This window comes from Peromyscus eremicus, chromosome 3 (assembly GCF_949786415.1).
Source record: "Peromyscus eremicus chromosome 3, PerEre_H2_v1, whole genome shotgun sequence".
NCBI classification, from domain to species: Eukaryota; Metazoa; Chordata; class Mammalia; order Rodentia; family Cricetidae; genus Peromyscus; species Peromyscus eremicus.
Window position 1 is genome coordinate 57,032,058 of NC_081418.1, and position 17,518 is coordinate 57,049,575.

At 39.7% G+C, this 17,518-nt stretch overlaps 1 protein-coding gene across 1 annotated transcript in view; it reads left to right on the top strand.

The window, feature by feature from the left end:
• Window positions 1–17,518, top strand: part of Cntnap2 (contactin associated protein 2) — a 1,432,736-nt gene that overhangs the window by 968,504 nt on the left and 446,714 nt on the right. The window contains exon 14 of the mRNA XM_059257035.1: window positions 17,012–17,168. Within this exon, the coding sequence (XP_059113018.1) occupies window positions 17,012–17,168 (157 nt within the window). The remainder of the gene's footprint in view (window positions 1–17,011; window positions 17,169–17,518) is intronic.

A 17,518-nucleotide genomic window follows, 5' to 3' on the forward strand; every position in this document is an offset into this window, starting at 1 on the left:
AGCCAGTGGCTCCCAACTGATTATCTTACAAATGAGAAGTTCAATAGATTAACTATTTGTACCTACAAATATATTTAGTGATTTCTTTTATTTTTTTTAAATTTGTTCAAATTGATATTTGCTGGTCTTTGTAAATTTAACAGACTGTACACAATTTTAAATTTACTTCCTGTTTCAGCAAACTCATCTTTCCTCAAGTCATAATTCTGAACATGGATATAGCTGCACAGCACGACAGATAGAGCAGGTATAGAAAATTGTGTTGAATTGCCCTTGACTGTGGGCTATGCCATGGTCTCCCAGACCACAGAAAGCTGGGTAACTTTTCAGATGAGACCTTTTCTGTAGACCAGTTAGTTTCACCAACCCTAGCAAGCAGATCACAGTCAACTCAGCCTCCATTCTCCTTTGTCAAGTCAATCTGCACGACACATCTTAGAAGTAACTGTCAATCTAAGCCTGTGACTTGCTTTTAAATCAGTGCAAGACACCAGTAACGCATTAGTCAGGGTTCTCTAGAGAAACAGAACTGATAGAATATGTGTGTGTATGTGTGTGTGTGTGTGTGTGTGTGTGTGTGTGTGTGTGTGTGTGTGTGTGTTCACGTATATATATGAATAGATATATGGATTTATTAGAGTGGCTTCCAGGCTGTGGTCCAGCTAGTCCAAAAATGGCTGTCTACCAATGAAAAGTCCAAGAATCTAATCGTTGTTCAGTGAGGTTGAGTGTCTCAGCCGGTCTTCAGCATATACTGGAATTCTAAAGAAGTGGGCTCTAATGCCAGTAAAGAAATGAACTAGCCAGTGAGAGCAAGGACAAGCAGGCAAAGAGAAAGAGCTTCCTTATTCCATGTCCTTTATATAGGCTGAAAGAAGATGTGGTCCAAACTATAGAGGGATCTTCTCACCACAGAAGATTCAGATTAAAGATGGGTCTTCCTACTATAAATGATTAAGGAAAATCTTCCACAGATATACCCAGCCACTTGGGTTTTAGTTAATTCCAGATGTAGTCAAGTTGACACCCAAGAATAGCCATAACAAGTAGATTATTAAGCTTCCTGAAAGACTAGGTTAAAAGTAATCAAAACTTGATTGCAATAATGCTAGGAAGAGGATAAGAGCATCATATAAAGTCAAGATACCCACAAGTACAAATGAGCCCCTTACTATTAGAAGACTCATGAAGCAGAAATTGGTTGCAGACATTGCAAATTCATGATCAGAGGTGGTTACATAAGGGCCATAATTGCTGCACATTTTATAAAGAAGAAAATGTAGTATTTTTTGCATCAACTGAGACCTGGTGGAACTGACAAGCAATCATCAAATTGGATCATATGAAAACAACTTACAAAGCATACACCAAGATATGTCCAAAGTAGCACAATAAAACCCCAAATATCAGGATTCTGATTGCATTTGTGACTTTTTTTTTCTATCTCATTTACATTTTTTGTTTGGATAGGAAAAAAGAAAATTTCTCTTCACAGATTTGAAAATATTTATTAGGCACCTACCGTGAACAGTTGAACAGTGGCGTTTATCAATAACATAAACAAAAGCTTGATGCTAATAGATGTTACAGTCTATTGTAAGTGAGGAGAGGAAACAAAGTGAACTTGGGAAAGTAATGCGCATCAGACACAAATAAGTGCAAATAAAGAAGGGAGTACAGTAGGACAAGAAAAGTGAGGACTTATGTTGTTTTAGGTATGTGAACTTTCATAGGGAGCCGTGAACAAGCATCTCTTCATCCCAGACAAGGCACCAATGACAGACCAAGGAGACCATCCAAGTGTAGCTAGTGAAGCAGTGAGAGGACTGGAGCCACTTAAAGAAGTATGGGTGAGGGTTGAGGGGTTACCCCAGGGGAGCAGGGATAACACAAAGGCAATAACATCACCAAAAAGCCCACCCCAACCCAGAAGACTACTCAGGAGAGCTGCATCTCTGGAACCAATCACAAAGGTCTGTTTCTGCTTATGTAACCTTACATAAGGGGTGCCTCCAGAACCTTGCAAGCTTCATTTAATTCCTGAACCTTGTATGTTTCCCTTACTTCCTGATCATACCGTCTTCCTTCATCCCTCCAAGAAAGAATATTTCAGTTTACAGGAAATAACTAACCACCAGTTGTTAAGAGGAAACAACCTCAATAAGGGCACATTTGAGCAACATCTATGGAAAAGAATGAAGGTCATTGTATATGTTAAAGAAAATGATTGCATGCAGAAAGCCAGAGCACTTGCCCAGCCATAAGCTGGAAATGTGCTTGGAGGTTAAGGTACGCGTGTAGGCATGGGGACTGAGATAGCCTGAGCAAAACCTCTGAACTGAGAAAGAAGTCAGTCAATGATAATGAGGTCATTCTTGATTACTTATAAAAATGTGGATCTGTTTATGCCAAAGATGAATAATTAATTGAAATCAGAGGAAATTGATTTAGGTAAGTTTAGGGTTTTACTCCCTCATTAAGCATCTTGATATAATTAGTCATCTGAATGTCTGGTAATTTGCCACATTCACTGCAGTCAGACTGAAATCAGTTGCCCAACCAAAACATGACTAATTGACAAGATGTGAAGGGCTTTGGGGGATCTCCATACCAGCAGGTCAATCTGCAGGCTAATACAGCAAGTTTTAGCTAAATACATATGAGGAAGATTTCATCCTATGATTTAGTGTTCAATCCTTTTGTCACAGAGCATGTGGGGGGAAAGGGCGGAGAGCATCAGTTATTTTGCTGTTTAAATAAGTGTTCATTTTTGCCTACTTGAAAAATAATCTGCCACTTGTCATTGCTATTGAACTTTGTGTCATCTTCCTGCTCTTCTGTGAGATTAGAAGGCTTTGAGTTTGTGCCACTTTTATTAACTGCTTGTGTCATTGAAAAAGGCGTTAGCATCTTAGTTTCCTAGGAGAAAGACCAAGTAACGGATGGATAATGTGTGACTTTGCCAATTTGCTGTGTCATGAATGACAAAGTATTTCTGCCCAACCTGAGCAGCAAGCTTGACATGTGACCTTGAGTTTTCTGCAACAAAAAGCAGTGTCTTGCTCTGCTTTGAAAGATGGATGCATTTTTCTGCTAATAGCACACTACTTGTCTTGATAGCAGCAGGTTTGGTAAAGGTCAAGGTCAAAGCCATTCTAGTGTTATCAGGTATTTTTTATTTGTTAAGAGTAGGAAAGAAGGAAACAGGGGAACAGCTCAAATGCATCAGACTTAAAGCTCATCTTTCCTTCTCATCTTTTTTGGGACTCTGCAGTCAGGTCTTCATGGATACATGTTCAAAATAACAAGCTCATCTGGAGACGTCTCTCTAAGACAGTGTATATAGGGTTTGTTTGTTCAGACTTCCGCAAGTGGAGGACCGAGAGTAAGAGTCGGCATAGTGATAAGGATTGATCATTATTGTTCTAATCATCACAGATTTCATCTTTTCTGCTCTTTGTTAACTTCTGTTAGTTTTAACTACAAATATGTTCAAAAGTTAACCATCTTGCCAAATCCACAGTCTCTACTCCAGAAATCTTTATAGTATTAAGTTCCCCTCCACAGACCTAGATACCTCTTTTGTCGTGATCATCCTCATTGGTTTGCTTATAGCTTCATCTCCTTGACCTCATGAAACTCAATCATTTCACATATAAACTTTCCCTTTGAGTGGTCTCAAGATCCTCAAACCCAATTATTTTGGTCAAGTTTTGCCTTTCTAGAAGAGTCATCATTCATTTGCTCACTGTGAGTGTACCAGAGTGTTCTGGAAGCTGGAGGTAGAGACTCATGCTTTGTTGGAGGGAAATGGACACAGTAAAACTAATGGCACATGACCTTGAGTTTTGTGGGAAAAAAAAAAGTCATGTCTTTCCTTGCTTTGAAAAGTGAATGTATTTTTTTCAGCTAGCAACACATCACTGTCTTGAGAGTAAGAGGTTTGATAAGGCAATATGATAATGTATAATGCAACACAGCAATGCAGCAATCATCCCCTGCTCAGACTGTGGCTTACCACAGAGGGCATGGGTGCAAAGCAGCCCTGGGAATGGAACTGAACACAGGTTTCAGAGATATGCACTTTCTGCAAACCACATTGCCTTGAGTCTTTCCACTTGACAGTTGCCTGTTTTTAAGTCTTTCTCCTGTGTCAGCATCCACTCTATCATCTTCCACACAGACACCTTCTCATTCTTGGGCTTCTGTAACCACTATAGTGGCTGAATATTGGACGTAAAGGCTGATCTCTGACCCACATTTCTTCATTGCTGGACAGAGGGCCTCTCCATTGGAAGGATGTTGGAGTAGCAGGCAAAGCAGCTGTTGGTAGTGTAGGAGTTTTTTGCATTGCATTACTGGCTATGAAGCATCCCTGTAGCAGGGTACTAAGCGTTGCTGATCTGTCTGGTCACCTGGTCCTGCTATGGGATGTTTATCTCTGTCTCTAGTGTGTAGCATGATACTCTGCATCTTTATCACCACCTTCGTAGAGAGGTCACCTGCTCCCATTCTCCTTTGCCTTATGGTATCTCCTATCCCATCATACAGCCTAGACTTTCCAGCAGCTTTAAAACCCACAGTAAGACCTCAGTAGACTTCTATGGTAGGTGTCTCAGTTAGGGTTTTTATTTCTGTGGTAAAACATCATGACCAAAAGCAACTTGGAACATAAGGCAAGACCTAGAACCAGGAACTGGAGCAGAAGCCATGGAGAAATGCTGTTTACTAAGTTGTTCTATATGGCTTGCTCTATCTGCTTTCTTTTAGCACCCATAACCACCAACTCAGAGGTGCTACTACCCAGAGTGAGTTGGACTCTCCCACATCAATAATCAACCAAGAAAATGCCCCACAAGCTTGCCCACAAGCCAATTTGGTGAAGATATTTTCTCAATTGAAGTTCCCTCTTCCAAAATGACTCTAGCTTGTGTCCAGTTGATATAAAGCTAACCAGCATAGTATAATTAAGGGATAGAGTGAAACCCAACTCCACAGACATCCTTGAACAGAAATATTTAAAGCCCTCTAAAGGTATAATGGAGCTTGTAATAAAGAGCTTTAGAACAAAACCAAGTACTGTATCCCAGTGCTACTGCTGAGCCCGTCACCTGTACCTTCCAGGTTACAGCTTGAATATGGACCAACAGCCCTTGCCAAATGAAGAGCTGCATTAAAATCTCTTGATGGAAAGCAGAATCCAATGGACTAGACTCTCAGCAAAATATAGAAAGGAAGCAAAACTGAAAACTAGAAACCCATTTTTCAAAAGATAACAACAGCATAAGAATTTGATGATCTGAACTTTAGTGCAAAGAAAAAAAGAGAAATTATCCCCTTGCACAACAAAAATAGCTACATACACAAGTCCTTCCCCCTCCTCAATAAAAGACGTGGAAGTGGAACGGGAACTAATTGAGAAAAAGATGGATAAGTAGAAGTGAGAGGAAGGTAAGGGGGTGATGGTGGTTGGATATGATCACAATCAATTTTATAAATATATGAAATTGTCACAAACAAAAATACTAATAATGAAAGTAAGATCTGATACATGTTTATAAGTTAATGTCACCCTATTTGGACACTGGGAAAAATGCAAACTGAAATATGCTTCAAAGAGGTCTCAGGTTAGTAATATCCGAAGGCATCTGATGAAAGCAGATGCAAATCATCCCCCAGGCTCATACTTGCAACAAGACCTCAAAGAATTCTACAGATGCCTCTCCAAGGAGCATAACCTCAGAGAGACACTAATCATGAGATGTTCAGGGAATCCCGATACCATAATTCTGAATCAACAGAAAGAGCTAATAGCAATTTTAGCCCTGCAAATATTGCAGATATTAAAATTATTGCACCAGAATGTCTTCCTTTTAGACAGAGGAACCTGAATGTGATTAAGCAAGATGCTATGGGAAGTTATGAGTGGCGTTTGGAAAGAATGAAGTTAGAGTTATAAATATGGATGAAACTGAAAGTTTATGGTAGAGATAAATAGCAGTTGTCATCTATCCAATGCAGAAATAGTGAAAGAGAGCAGGCATCTAAAGATATCTTCCAGCAATCAGCCAGCGAGACCAGGTATTCAAATATGAAGGAGAGGCAAGGAGCAACCAGATGAGACTAGCACCATCAAACACATCTCTTACTAGAGTTCTGGATAAAAAGAGATGAAGGAGGTATGGCTTCATGTCAGGACCCATGGATGAAAACTCACCAGAACTGAAAAAAATATGCAGATGCAGGTTTAGGTGAAGGAGCCACAGTGATCCCAACAATGAGAGAACATCCTCATCAGATAGAAAACACAGATTGCCTATGAAAGAAAGAAAATAGTCTGCCCAGTGTCTTCTTGATCATGGACACCTAAAAGTACTCCCCAATACTTAAAAAATTGTTGTAAGAAAATAACCATGAAGTATACTACACTGAAACTGTAGATAGATAGGTGGGTGGGTGGGTGGGTGGGTAGATGGATGGATGGTTGTGTGGGTGGGTGGTTGGGTGGAAGGATAGGTAGAGAGAGAGAGAGAGAGAGAGAGAGAGAGAGAGAGAGAGAGAGAGAGAGAAATTATAAATAAGATCTAAAGTTGTTTTTAAAAATAAAATGTTTACAGAAGCATTATCACAATAGCCAAGATATTAAATCAAATGAAGTATTTGCCAGTAGATGAATAGGTAGATGTGATATTTAGATTCAGCAGAACACTATACAACCTTTCAGAATAAGGATATTATATCTTTACAGCAACATGCATGGACCTGAGGGCATTATGTTTAGTGAAACAAGACAGACATTGAAAGACAAGTACCACACAATCGCATTTACATAAAGACATTTAAAATGTTGCACTCATGGAAGTAGAGAGTTGAATGGTGATGATGGAGTGGTGGAGATGAGAGGGGAAGATGTTGTCAAAGCATACACAAGTGTAGATAGGAGGAAAGCATTCAAGAGATCTACTGTATAATTCAGTTAATAATGGTATATTTTAAAAAATCACTGAGACTATGTCAATATGGTAAGAATGTGGAGTAATACACATGTTAATTAAGTTAATCTAGCCATACCACAGTGAGTACATATACTAAAACATTATGTTGCATGTTACAAACATATAAAATTTCTACTTGCAACTTGAAAGTTAAAATAATCTTAAAGGCAGATTAGACAACTGCATCTCCCATTCTTTTTGGCCAGTATCAGTTTGATACCAAAACCATAATTAAAGCAACATAGGGAGAAATTATAGACCAATAGCACTCAGGCACATAGTCACAAAATTCCTAAACCAAGTAACAAAGCCTCTCTCTCTCTCTCTCTCTCTCTCTCTCTCTCTCTCTCTCTCTCTCTCTCTCTCTCTCTTCATATAATATGTGTGTGTCATATATAATGACATCATAGCTTCTGACATTATCAGAAAATATCTATAAATGCTATAATGTGAAAAAAATTAAGACCTGACAAACCATTGAACAAAATCACTAACAATTAATAATTTTAAAAATCTTAGCAGATGGTAAGTGGGCACAAGCTCCCTTAGACATGAAGATGAACTATTTTGTTTTAAGTGGCAGCAGCATCATAACTTAATCATTCACAGGATTTTCCTTAAGATTTGGAAACATGGAAACCTTCCATGACAGTTAGGTCAGCATTGAGCAGTAGGTCATAGCCATTGTGATAGAACATGAAGAATGTAAAGGGATAGAAGCTAGAAACAAGGAAACAGACTAGCATTCACAACACTAAATGGATGCAACAGATTACTTTTATTTATTATAAATAAATAAATGATATATAACAATAATAAAGAAAAAGAGGCCATGAATTTGAGATGGGTTGGGGGAATGGGGAGACATGGGAGGGGCTAGAGAGAAGAAAGGGGGTAGGAAATGGTATAATTACATTTTAATTGAAAATTTAGAAGTTATTAATAACTATTCCAGAATTATCAGTCTTCCACCATTTTCAATGCAAAATAAAATAACACACTGAACTTAATAAAATAAAAAGAATTAAGAAAAACAAAAAGAATCAAATAATAGCCTGCAGTCCCGTCACATCTCTGGGAGCATTATTTATAGTTTGTTCCCAGGACCTTTGATGTAAGGGAACAAACAAGGCTCCTGAGAGGCCATGATGCCAGTGACCTCAGTTAAAACCAAAGCTAACTTCACTTGGAGTGACGTGACCCATTCTGCTCTCTTCAAGCCTTCACAGAATTATGAACTCCCATCAAATCTGTCACTTGATTCCATTCCAATTAATCTAATTCATTTGAATAGGATTCAAATGATTGAATTCAACTGCCGCAAATTTTGCTCAGTAAAAATGGTCTATGATTAAAATCTATTAAGTTCAATTCAATAAAATAAATTTAAATATTATTCAGTAAAATTAATTCTTATTTAATTAACACTTCAGTTCAGGTCCAATATGAACTTCCATTCTACATTTCTAAATTTGGCCCTGATTCAAATCAATAAGATAAAGCAAAATCCAATGTAATTCTGAAAGATACAACCTTAAGCTAATCAACTGCATTTATTTCTAGTCTTCCCTAATCAGATGAGTTGAGTGACATTCAATCACAGAGAGATAGAATGTTCACCTTTAGTGATCAAAGCGAATGTTTCTATCGGATCTTTAAAGCGATGCATTTTCCCCTCTGTGTGTGTCTGAACTCGGCAGAGCATTGCTGGACTCATTCTTTTGTTTGAGAACATAGACTGACATAGAGTTAGATGATTGGAAAACAAAAGAGAATATTATTAGACAGCTTAATACATTGAGTTCTCAAAAAATTATAGGTAGCTTGAAATGATCTAAGATAATAGCAAGATGTGTGATTTTTTTCATTTTACTTTTAATTTTACCAGTAAAATATAACCATTTTAATGCAGGATCATGATTATGAAATTGAAAATAAAAAGATAATAGCTATAATATGCTGAAAAATATGAACTAAATGAAGGTGCTTCTGTAATAAATACCATGACCACCTCTTGATGCCTGTGACCTAGTTTTCCCCTGCCATCTCTTTCCTCCAGGATGTTTTTTAAGCAGACAAGACAAAAAAGCACTGGAACCAACCAACCATTGGCTGCAACTTGTAGAGACACGAGCTAACTTAGATATTTGGCAAGGGAATGCTGACTGATATAATATCTTGTTAGTATATATACCTTGTTATATAAATCCTGGGAGACGAGTTAAGACTGTGAGTGGTAAAGATACTTGAGCCTGTTTCTTTACATACTATTCCAAATGTCAATGAACTAAGCCACTAGTGTCCTTTCTCCAAATCAACATATTGCAGACTTGTCTGATAAGAAATTCCCACAGGGATCAATGACAGTCTCAATATTTTCCTTTGACCTTTCCATAGCCTTATCCTGTAGGCTGAATCTACATTGTTTACTCCGGAGGATGCCAGGCAAACCAGAAACCCTTTCCCGCATCACTGCTACCATCCACAAATGTTGGGGGAGGGAAGCACTAGACCCAGAAGTGTCATTTCATGTCTTCACTGCCTAGGCCTCTTGCCCCTATAAGAATCCTGAGACATGGACTCCATGGTCTGGTTTTTGAAAGTAAGTATATTGAGAAAAACAAACTCCACATGGCAGTGAAGACTGACTCTACAAGAGAAAACTCCAGAATTAGTGGTCAGCTTGCACTTCCCATTCTTGGTGTCAGGAGTCCTTATCCCTTTATTTTGGGGCCCTGAATACCTTGGACCATGTACATTTCAAACTGAAGGAAAAGGGAGCTCTAGCTTCATCTTGGAAACCATAGCTGCCAGATTATCTGAAGAAGAAGAATCTGGTAGCTAACTGGTCTCAAAGTTTTCACTCAGCTCCAACAGGGAGGAGTTTGTTACTCATGCTCTTCCTTCTCTCCTCTTCTTTAGGTCAACAGCATTAGAAGAAAGGTTCTCCCTGGTATCAGGATGTTCTGCATACACAGTGGCTCAGTTCAGGGCATTGTAGCTAATTAGCATATCATTTGTAACTTGATTGCTGTGATGAGATAAGAGTGGTCTGTGCTATTCACTGAGGAGGTGGAAGAGGAGTAACCAAGCAATGCAGTGGTAAAAATGGAAGGAAGGAGGGCGTGAGAGAAACAGCAAAACCTGAGTTACTTAGGAGAATCCTGCCTGACATGATAGATTAGTTACTGTGTCTTCCTGTCCAGTCATGACCACTGTACTGTTTATGTGTGTCTATCCCATTACAGCATGTGAAAACTGAATATATGCAATAAAAATACTTTTAAAGGATTGAATCCTGCATGTAACTAGAGGCACTGAACATTTACAGTAGAGCAAAACAGATTAGCGGCAAAGGAGCGGCCAGCAGGGGGCACTAAATGCCATGGTGGTGTGGGCAAGTTGAAGCTGTTCTGTTTTCTATTGCTAAAAAGTCTCCTGTGAGTCCATAAAAGATAAGTTGGCAATAGTTAAACGTTTTCATTTAGGGCACTATGAAGCCTTGGGGTATTGTTTTTTGTATCTTCTAGAAGTGGACGAATGAAACTCATTAGACGTCCCAGACACAAACTTGAGTCTTGTTTGAGCACATGCCTACATACTAGTTAAGCAGTCTATTAAGCCACACATAGCACAGACCTCTATTCTAAAGGAAAGCCCATGTACTGCTACATTTTCCAGAGGTCTCCATGCATTTGATCTGGCACTTGTACAACAATTTGTTATCAACAAGACTCGTAGTTCCCTTAAGTCTTTAAGTGTCCTCTTTTCTCTCTCTCTTTTTAACTTCATCCAGCTCCTGAGAAACTCTTTGCTGTGATGCAGTTTTCTCTGAAATGGATCCAAACAGTAGTGATTAGACTTCATCCCGCTCGTGCTCGGCTGATTTAATTCACTGTGCCTCACCTTAACAACCTAGTGTCTCATTAACCTAGAATGTGGCATCTACCTACAGTGACTCACGTACATGACATAGTTAACTAGAATCTTCACAGTCTAAGGTTAAAGACAAGTTTCTGAACTCTTACTACTTCATATTCTTGTCTTTTAAAAAGACACTTTGATTGCCTTGAACTGTTTTCCCCCAAAGCCAATTAATAGGTAAGTAATGGTTTGTAAAGAAAAAAAAAATAGCATTTCATTAGGATAGCATTGGAATGATGCAGTTCTTTGCTCAAAGAAAATTGAGCCATTCTTCTCTTGCTAAATATAAAACACATACAAAATTAATGATTTATTTTTGTTATAGTGATTTAACCAAATTAGCCAGTATGAATAACAAAGTATATAATTTCCTTTTTGCCCAGGAATAGATTTGTCTTATTGGCATTTCATTGGTTGGTTTGCTTGTGCCAAATGTCATATGCTTTATGTGGACTTGATTTATTCTTCTCAGAAAGAGAATGCAATAACATCAACTTTGCATTTCCCTCACCTAAAGCATTATTCAGACAGCAGTATTGTGGTTTGGGCAAAGGTGGATAAGGGAGAAGAGGCTTGATAACCAAGTCCCTCTCATGCTTGCCCCTGACCCCTGGTATGTCAGCTCTGTAGGCAGAGTTTTCCCAACCCAGCAGCTGCTTCTCAAATAACCACAAGAGAGTCTTATTATTAATTATAAATGCTCGGCTGGTAGCTCAGGCTTATTATTAGCTAACTCTAACATTTAAATTAATCTGTATTTCTTATCTATGTTTTGCCATGTGACTTGGTACCTTTTCTCAGTATAGCATGCCCATCTTGCTTCAACTCCATGACTCCGTCCTCTTTCTTCCCTGTCCTTAGTTTGGTTGTTCCACCTATACTTCTTGCCTGGCTACTGACAAATCAGCTTTTTGTTAACAATGACAGCAGCACATTTCACAGTATACAGGATTATTCCACAGCACACCTATTTAGACTGAACAAAGAAAATGCCACTGTTGTACTCCTCTTTGTATCTTACCGTCAAGTAAGAGCCTTTCCCAGCAGTGAAAAGAGAATCTTCCTTGTAAAACTGGTGGGGGAGGGTATGAGATGTTGAATCAGTTATAAAGTGCTTGCCCTGTAGGAATGCAAATATGAATTTGATCCCCTGATCAATTTTCACTTAAGAACAAATAAGCAGTATAGTCATCCCAATGCTAGGAAGGTGGGGATCCTGGAATGCTTGCTAGCCAGTCAGCATAGCTTCCATGATGAGTTCAAGGCTAGTGAGAGACCTTGACTCAAAAACAAGATATGAACACCTAAGGAATGGCACCCAAAGTTGACCTCTGGCCTGTAGATACAGATGTACACACAAGCACACATACGGGTACATAAAATGCACATCTACCTGCACAAACACACACACACACACACACACACACACACACACACACACACACACATACACACACACACACACACACACACACACACACACACACACACTACTGGTACAGAGCCTGGCTTTCATGTGGACCTGGGAGTTCTTGCTGTGTATCTAAACAAACTTGGTAATGAAGCTTCCTTTCCCCAGTGTTTGGGCAGCCCCCCCCCCCCCGCAGGTGCTGCCAGGGACCAGCAGCCTCTCTTCTTCCATTCTCATAATCTCCTTTGGAAGGTGAGACTGAATGTTATCTTGCTCCTTTTGTTGACATTGTTCTGATTTTCACAAAGAATATTGAGCCAGAGACAGCTCTTGGGTCGTGTGAGTTCCTATAACTGTCTGAAATGACAAGAAGAACATGGTGTGGAGTTGTTTCAATTGGCCACCTGAAAGAACAGATATGAAACCGAGGGTCTAAGATATGGATTCTTTTACTGAGCATTTTTGGCATGGACTGAAGAAGACATTTCCTGTTGGCCCATTAACTCCACTTCTATTTGTGTCTACTTTATCCCTGTCCTCCAGTCAGAAAGTATTACACCTCCTAGTTTTCTAAAACAATGACACTAATCAAAATTTACTGAGGGAGAAACCATTTAGCATTACTCAGCTAAAAAATGAAATACTCAAACTGGATTCAATAGCTAAGGAAGTAAAGTTTCTATATTCTTAGGGTGAGTTTGGCCCCTGTGCCTTTTTAAAGACCAACCTAGCACCACCTGCCTTTGCATGCTTCCTGCTGTCTACACAAAACCCACAACTCTCTTCTTAAAGGGAATACAAAATAGTATATTCTGGAGCCACTGTGAGTGGCCATGGCTTGGAAATACAGATTTAGGTTACCCAAAATTCCATGTTCCGATGTGGAAGCAGTTTTGCAAAGTCTTTATTATTTTACAGAATCAAGGCAAGTTTAAAACGCATTGGTGAGTACATCAGAGAGGCAGGTACATTGAGATTAGGGAAGCTTTGTTGTAGGCCCAAGATGCTATCTGATGGCATTCTTAGCTTGTGGATTGGTAGATGCTAGTTGCCTGCTAAGTCAATAGATTCTAAAAGGTTTTACCTGTTGTCACAAGACATTAGTTCTGACACAGAAGAGGGCAAGGAATGGCTACTCCAGAGAGTCAGAACTTAGACCAACGTAAGATGATTAGCCTCTGGACTTGTAACATTCCAACCTCTCCACAGTACTGAAATTTTCATCAGCCAATGGATCTCTGCAGACAGATTCCTTTGGGAGTTCCCATGCACAACCAATGCAGCATCTTCTCAGAGTCTCTTACCTACTTTCACGCAGCCAGAGACAGACTTGAGTGGGCCTACTACAGCTCAGTGCCCAAAGGACCTCAACTTCTCCTGAAATGGCAAAGATTAGATAGTTCCCATAAATGACACTTTGCAAGCCTTTTAAAAAAACTGTGATATTACAGAAAAAAAATATTGTATTATGGGTCATATCTTTGACATTGGGAAGCATTAAAAGTCTGAGACTTTTCCCTGACCCTGACAAAAAGAGAAGAGACTTTAAGCAAAATCATTTGAATAGCGTTCAAACCCCCAAATGTCTTCTCTGATGAGACAGGGCCCCTCTGGAGAGGACACAGCTGCAGAGTGGCCCCTTGTCTCTCTTCCTTTGAAGTAGAGTTGAAATCCTTTTCTCTTAGCTACTTACCAAATCAAATTCAGTTTCTTGTTTTAAGTTCCCCATGATGATCATAGCATGGAAAACAGCAACCTTTCTAAATGAAGTGAAATATGGGTACTTATATGGAATGGAATACCTGACTGGTTCCTTTTCAAGTTAGTGTTGGTTCCCTCATTACACAGAGCATGATCCTAAACCCAAAACCCTTTTCAGTGGCTTTCAACTGCCTACATTTTAACAAAGCTGCTCTTGAGGAAAACTCATGTAGTATCTCACTTGCTATCACAGAAGTGTGTGCATTATTCCATCATGGTGATTATGACATTATTTGATTAGATGTTGTGATTATCCAATTGGTAGTTGAAGAATGTCAGGCTTTCCCACATCTTTCTTTGGAGCACTGACAGATACAAGTGTGTACTTAGTATCCTGAAAGGACAGGTGGAGGTAGATTCATGTGATGGCATTTCACCCACAGACCTGGAGATTTTAATAGATTCCCTCTGGCTTACTAGGTGGCACTACCTCCATTAATCCCATCATTCCCAGTTTCCCCTAAGGCTCCTCTGTTCTCTTAGCATATCCCCAAGATTCTTCCACATTCTTACCTCTTGCAGATTTTTTCTTCCTTTTCAAGAATAGTGTTATTTCAGAAGAGAAACAATAAAAAAGGAATAAAGACTGACAGAAAGAGAGAGCAGAAAGGAAATTCAATTGTATATAGACACACACACTGAATGCATCATTGCAATTGTGTCAGGATCCTAAAACAGCAAAATCACAGAATCAAAGAGAATAGATGTCTGTGGAGCTAGCAATAGAGGAAGCAAAGCCATTGCTAATAAATAAAAGTTTCCGTTAAAGAAGCTGAATGGGTTCTAGAGCATTTCTGGACTGCACCATAGTTATGATTAGCATATTGTATAAAATACTTAGACATTTTGTTAAGAAGGGAGGTTTCGCACTGACTGCTCTCAGCACAGTAAAATGGAAGAAAAAGGCCCCATGGCCAGCATCTTATTAATCTCCCTTCTCCTCCTTTCTGCCTCCAGGCTTTTCTTCCTGCCATTCTCTTGAAGTGGATTCATTTTCCTTCCACTTCTGGCAGCTTTCTCTGGAATTCCAGCACAGTTTGCAATGCTGTTATAGTATTAAAGATCCCACCGCTGTCTCTGCATCTCCCAATGTTTTCCAGCTTGCCTGGTGGTTCCTGAAACAAGACCTTCAGCTCAGGAAATGCTCCTGAGGCTAGACATCAGCATCCAATTGCCTGGACTATTATTATCAGACTCTTCATCTCCTCTCAACTTCTGTTGAACTTCAAAATGTCTTCCCTATATCCTACCCAGATGAAATATGTCAGTATTCTCTTATTATCTAGACCAGAAGCACAGAGTTCACAGTGCCTTCGACTCCCCTCCTCTCCCAAATCGCACTTATCCCAGCGATCCTAGACTCTGTTTTCTCTTTCTCCTCTCCTAGTTCCAGGTTATTAGTTACCTTCTCCATTATTAGGAGAACTTCACATCTGCCCTCCTGGTTTCATCACACAGAAACTCATCTTTTATCTTGCTCTAGATTTTTAAAGCTCAGATTGGACAGTAATGATTCCATGTTCCAAATCCTTCAGTGGCCTCCCATTATCTCAGGATGAAGCTCAGGCTTAGAAAGCTGGAGGAAAGAAGCCTTGAAAAGCAAGAACTAGTCAATGTGAAGCGATTTCTCATTCGGACAAAGGCTTTACAGCTGAGCCCTCATTTGCTATCTAGTCCTGTCTGGTGCTGCTGCACTCCAAACTCTTCTCGCCAGCCCTACTCCGCACCACTTGTTTGCTTCCGCATACACTTTGTGTACAAAATTCTTCTGTATGAATTATTACTTAGTGTTCCCTTTGTCTATAGGACTCCTTTCCTCTCACATTTTGGTTCACTTAGATCTTGCCCAAACAACCTACAAGACACAGCTCAGAGAAAATATTAGCCATGACCTCCTTTACCTCACACACACACACCCATGTTCATAGTACCTGTACATCTGTTTCCCCAACCTGCATTTCTCCTCTATTGTTCTACTGTTTGGCACATAATGGAAACGCAATGGAGTTGTGGTGATCAGGCAAAGTGATGAATAAATGAATGGAAGGGAGAGGGGATTTGGATCCAGGGGCTCCCGCAGATCCCAACATCTGCAGACAAGAAACTCAGGTTCCTTATAGCACATGGAGTAACACTTTGTACAACCTATGTACCCACACCTTCTCCAGTATGCTACATCATCTCTAGATCAATTCTAACAGCTAATGCAAGGTAAATGCTGTGTATATAGTTACTGAAGGAATCACTGTGAGAAGTCTGTGTATGTTTGGTGCAGATACAAGTTTTTTTGTTTGTTTCAAACCTTTGATTCACAGCTTGTTGACTGCATGCACATAGAAGCTGTGGACATGGACAGCTGACTTCATAACAGATAGGGAGTGTTCTACAATATGAGGTCAGACTTTTGATGTGGGGCGTTAATCTCCTGAATAATAAAAGAAGGGTTTGGCCTTTCTAGACCAAAGTTCTTCATGAATAAAATTAGGAGGTCAAACTTAAGACATGGCAAAGCTCGCTCTTAGCTCTGGTCATCTTTTATCTCCATACTTGTATCAGTTCACAGAAAAGCAAAATCAACTGTGGAGTTAGTTGTATATTGCAGAATGGCCCATATGCCTTCAACGCAGACTGACACCATCTAGGATTCCAACTTACTGAATTAATACCTGTTATAGATGCTTGAATGTCAAAACTTCATCCAAGAAGATACGTGGAGAAAGAAGGAGAAACTTGAACTTTGACATTCTGTCTGATTTTTTAATTAAGTATTCCTATTATTGAACTAATTTTACTATAAAGATGGACATGTGCCATTCCATCTATCAGAGACTGCTATACCTCCTAGGAAGGGAGAAAAGGGTGATATTATAATGATGCAATTTAGGCCCCTCTCTAACTGTGCCTTTCCCCTTTCTTGCAGATGGAAGTCCTTACACCTGGTGGGTTGGCAAAGCCAATGAGAAGCATTACTACTGGGGGGGCTCAGAGCCTGGCATTCAGAAGTGTGCCTGTGGCATCGAGCGCAACTGCACAGATCCCAAGTACTACTGCAACTGTGATGCAGACTACAAGCAGTGGTGAGTGCCCAGGGAGTGCAGCCTCCCTGAATCTGCATGTCCAATGGAGTAATAGAAGGGAAGTCTGGGAAGGTGCTAAAGTCAGAAGATAATAGGTGAGAAATGTGGGGCACTAACTCAGTGGGTAAATGTCAGGAGTACAGTACCCTGACAACACAAAAGCAGACCGAGGTCAGTGCGACAAGGGTGAGCATTTACAACTTGACTGACACATAATTGATGCGTTCATATTCCATTCTGAGAGAAAAATAATGAGTCATGTTGGCAGCACTGATTTGTGTTATAACATGTGCTCTGCAAGGATGGAGGGAACAGCCAGGGCAGGATGCAAGATGCAGATACCTGAGAGG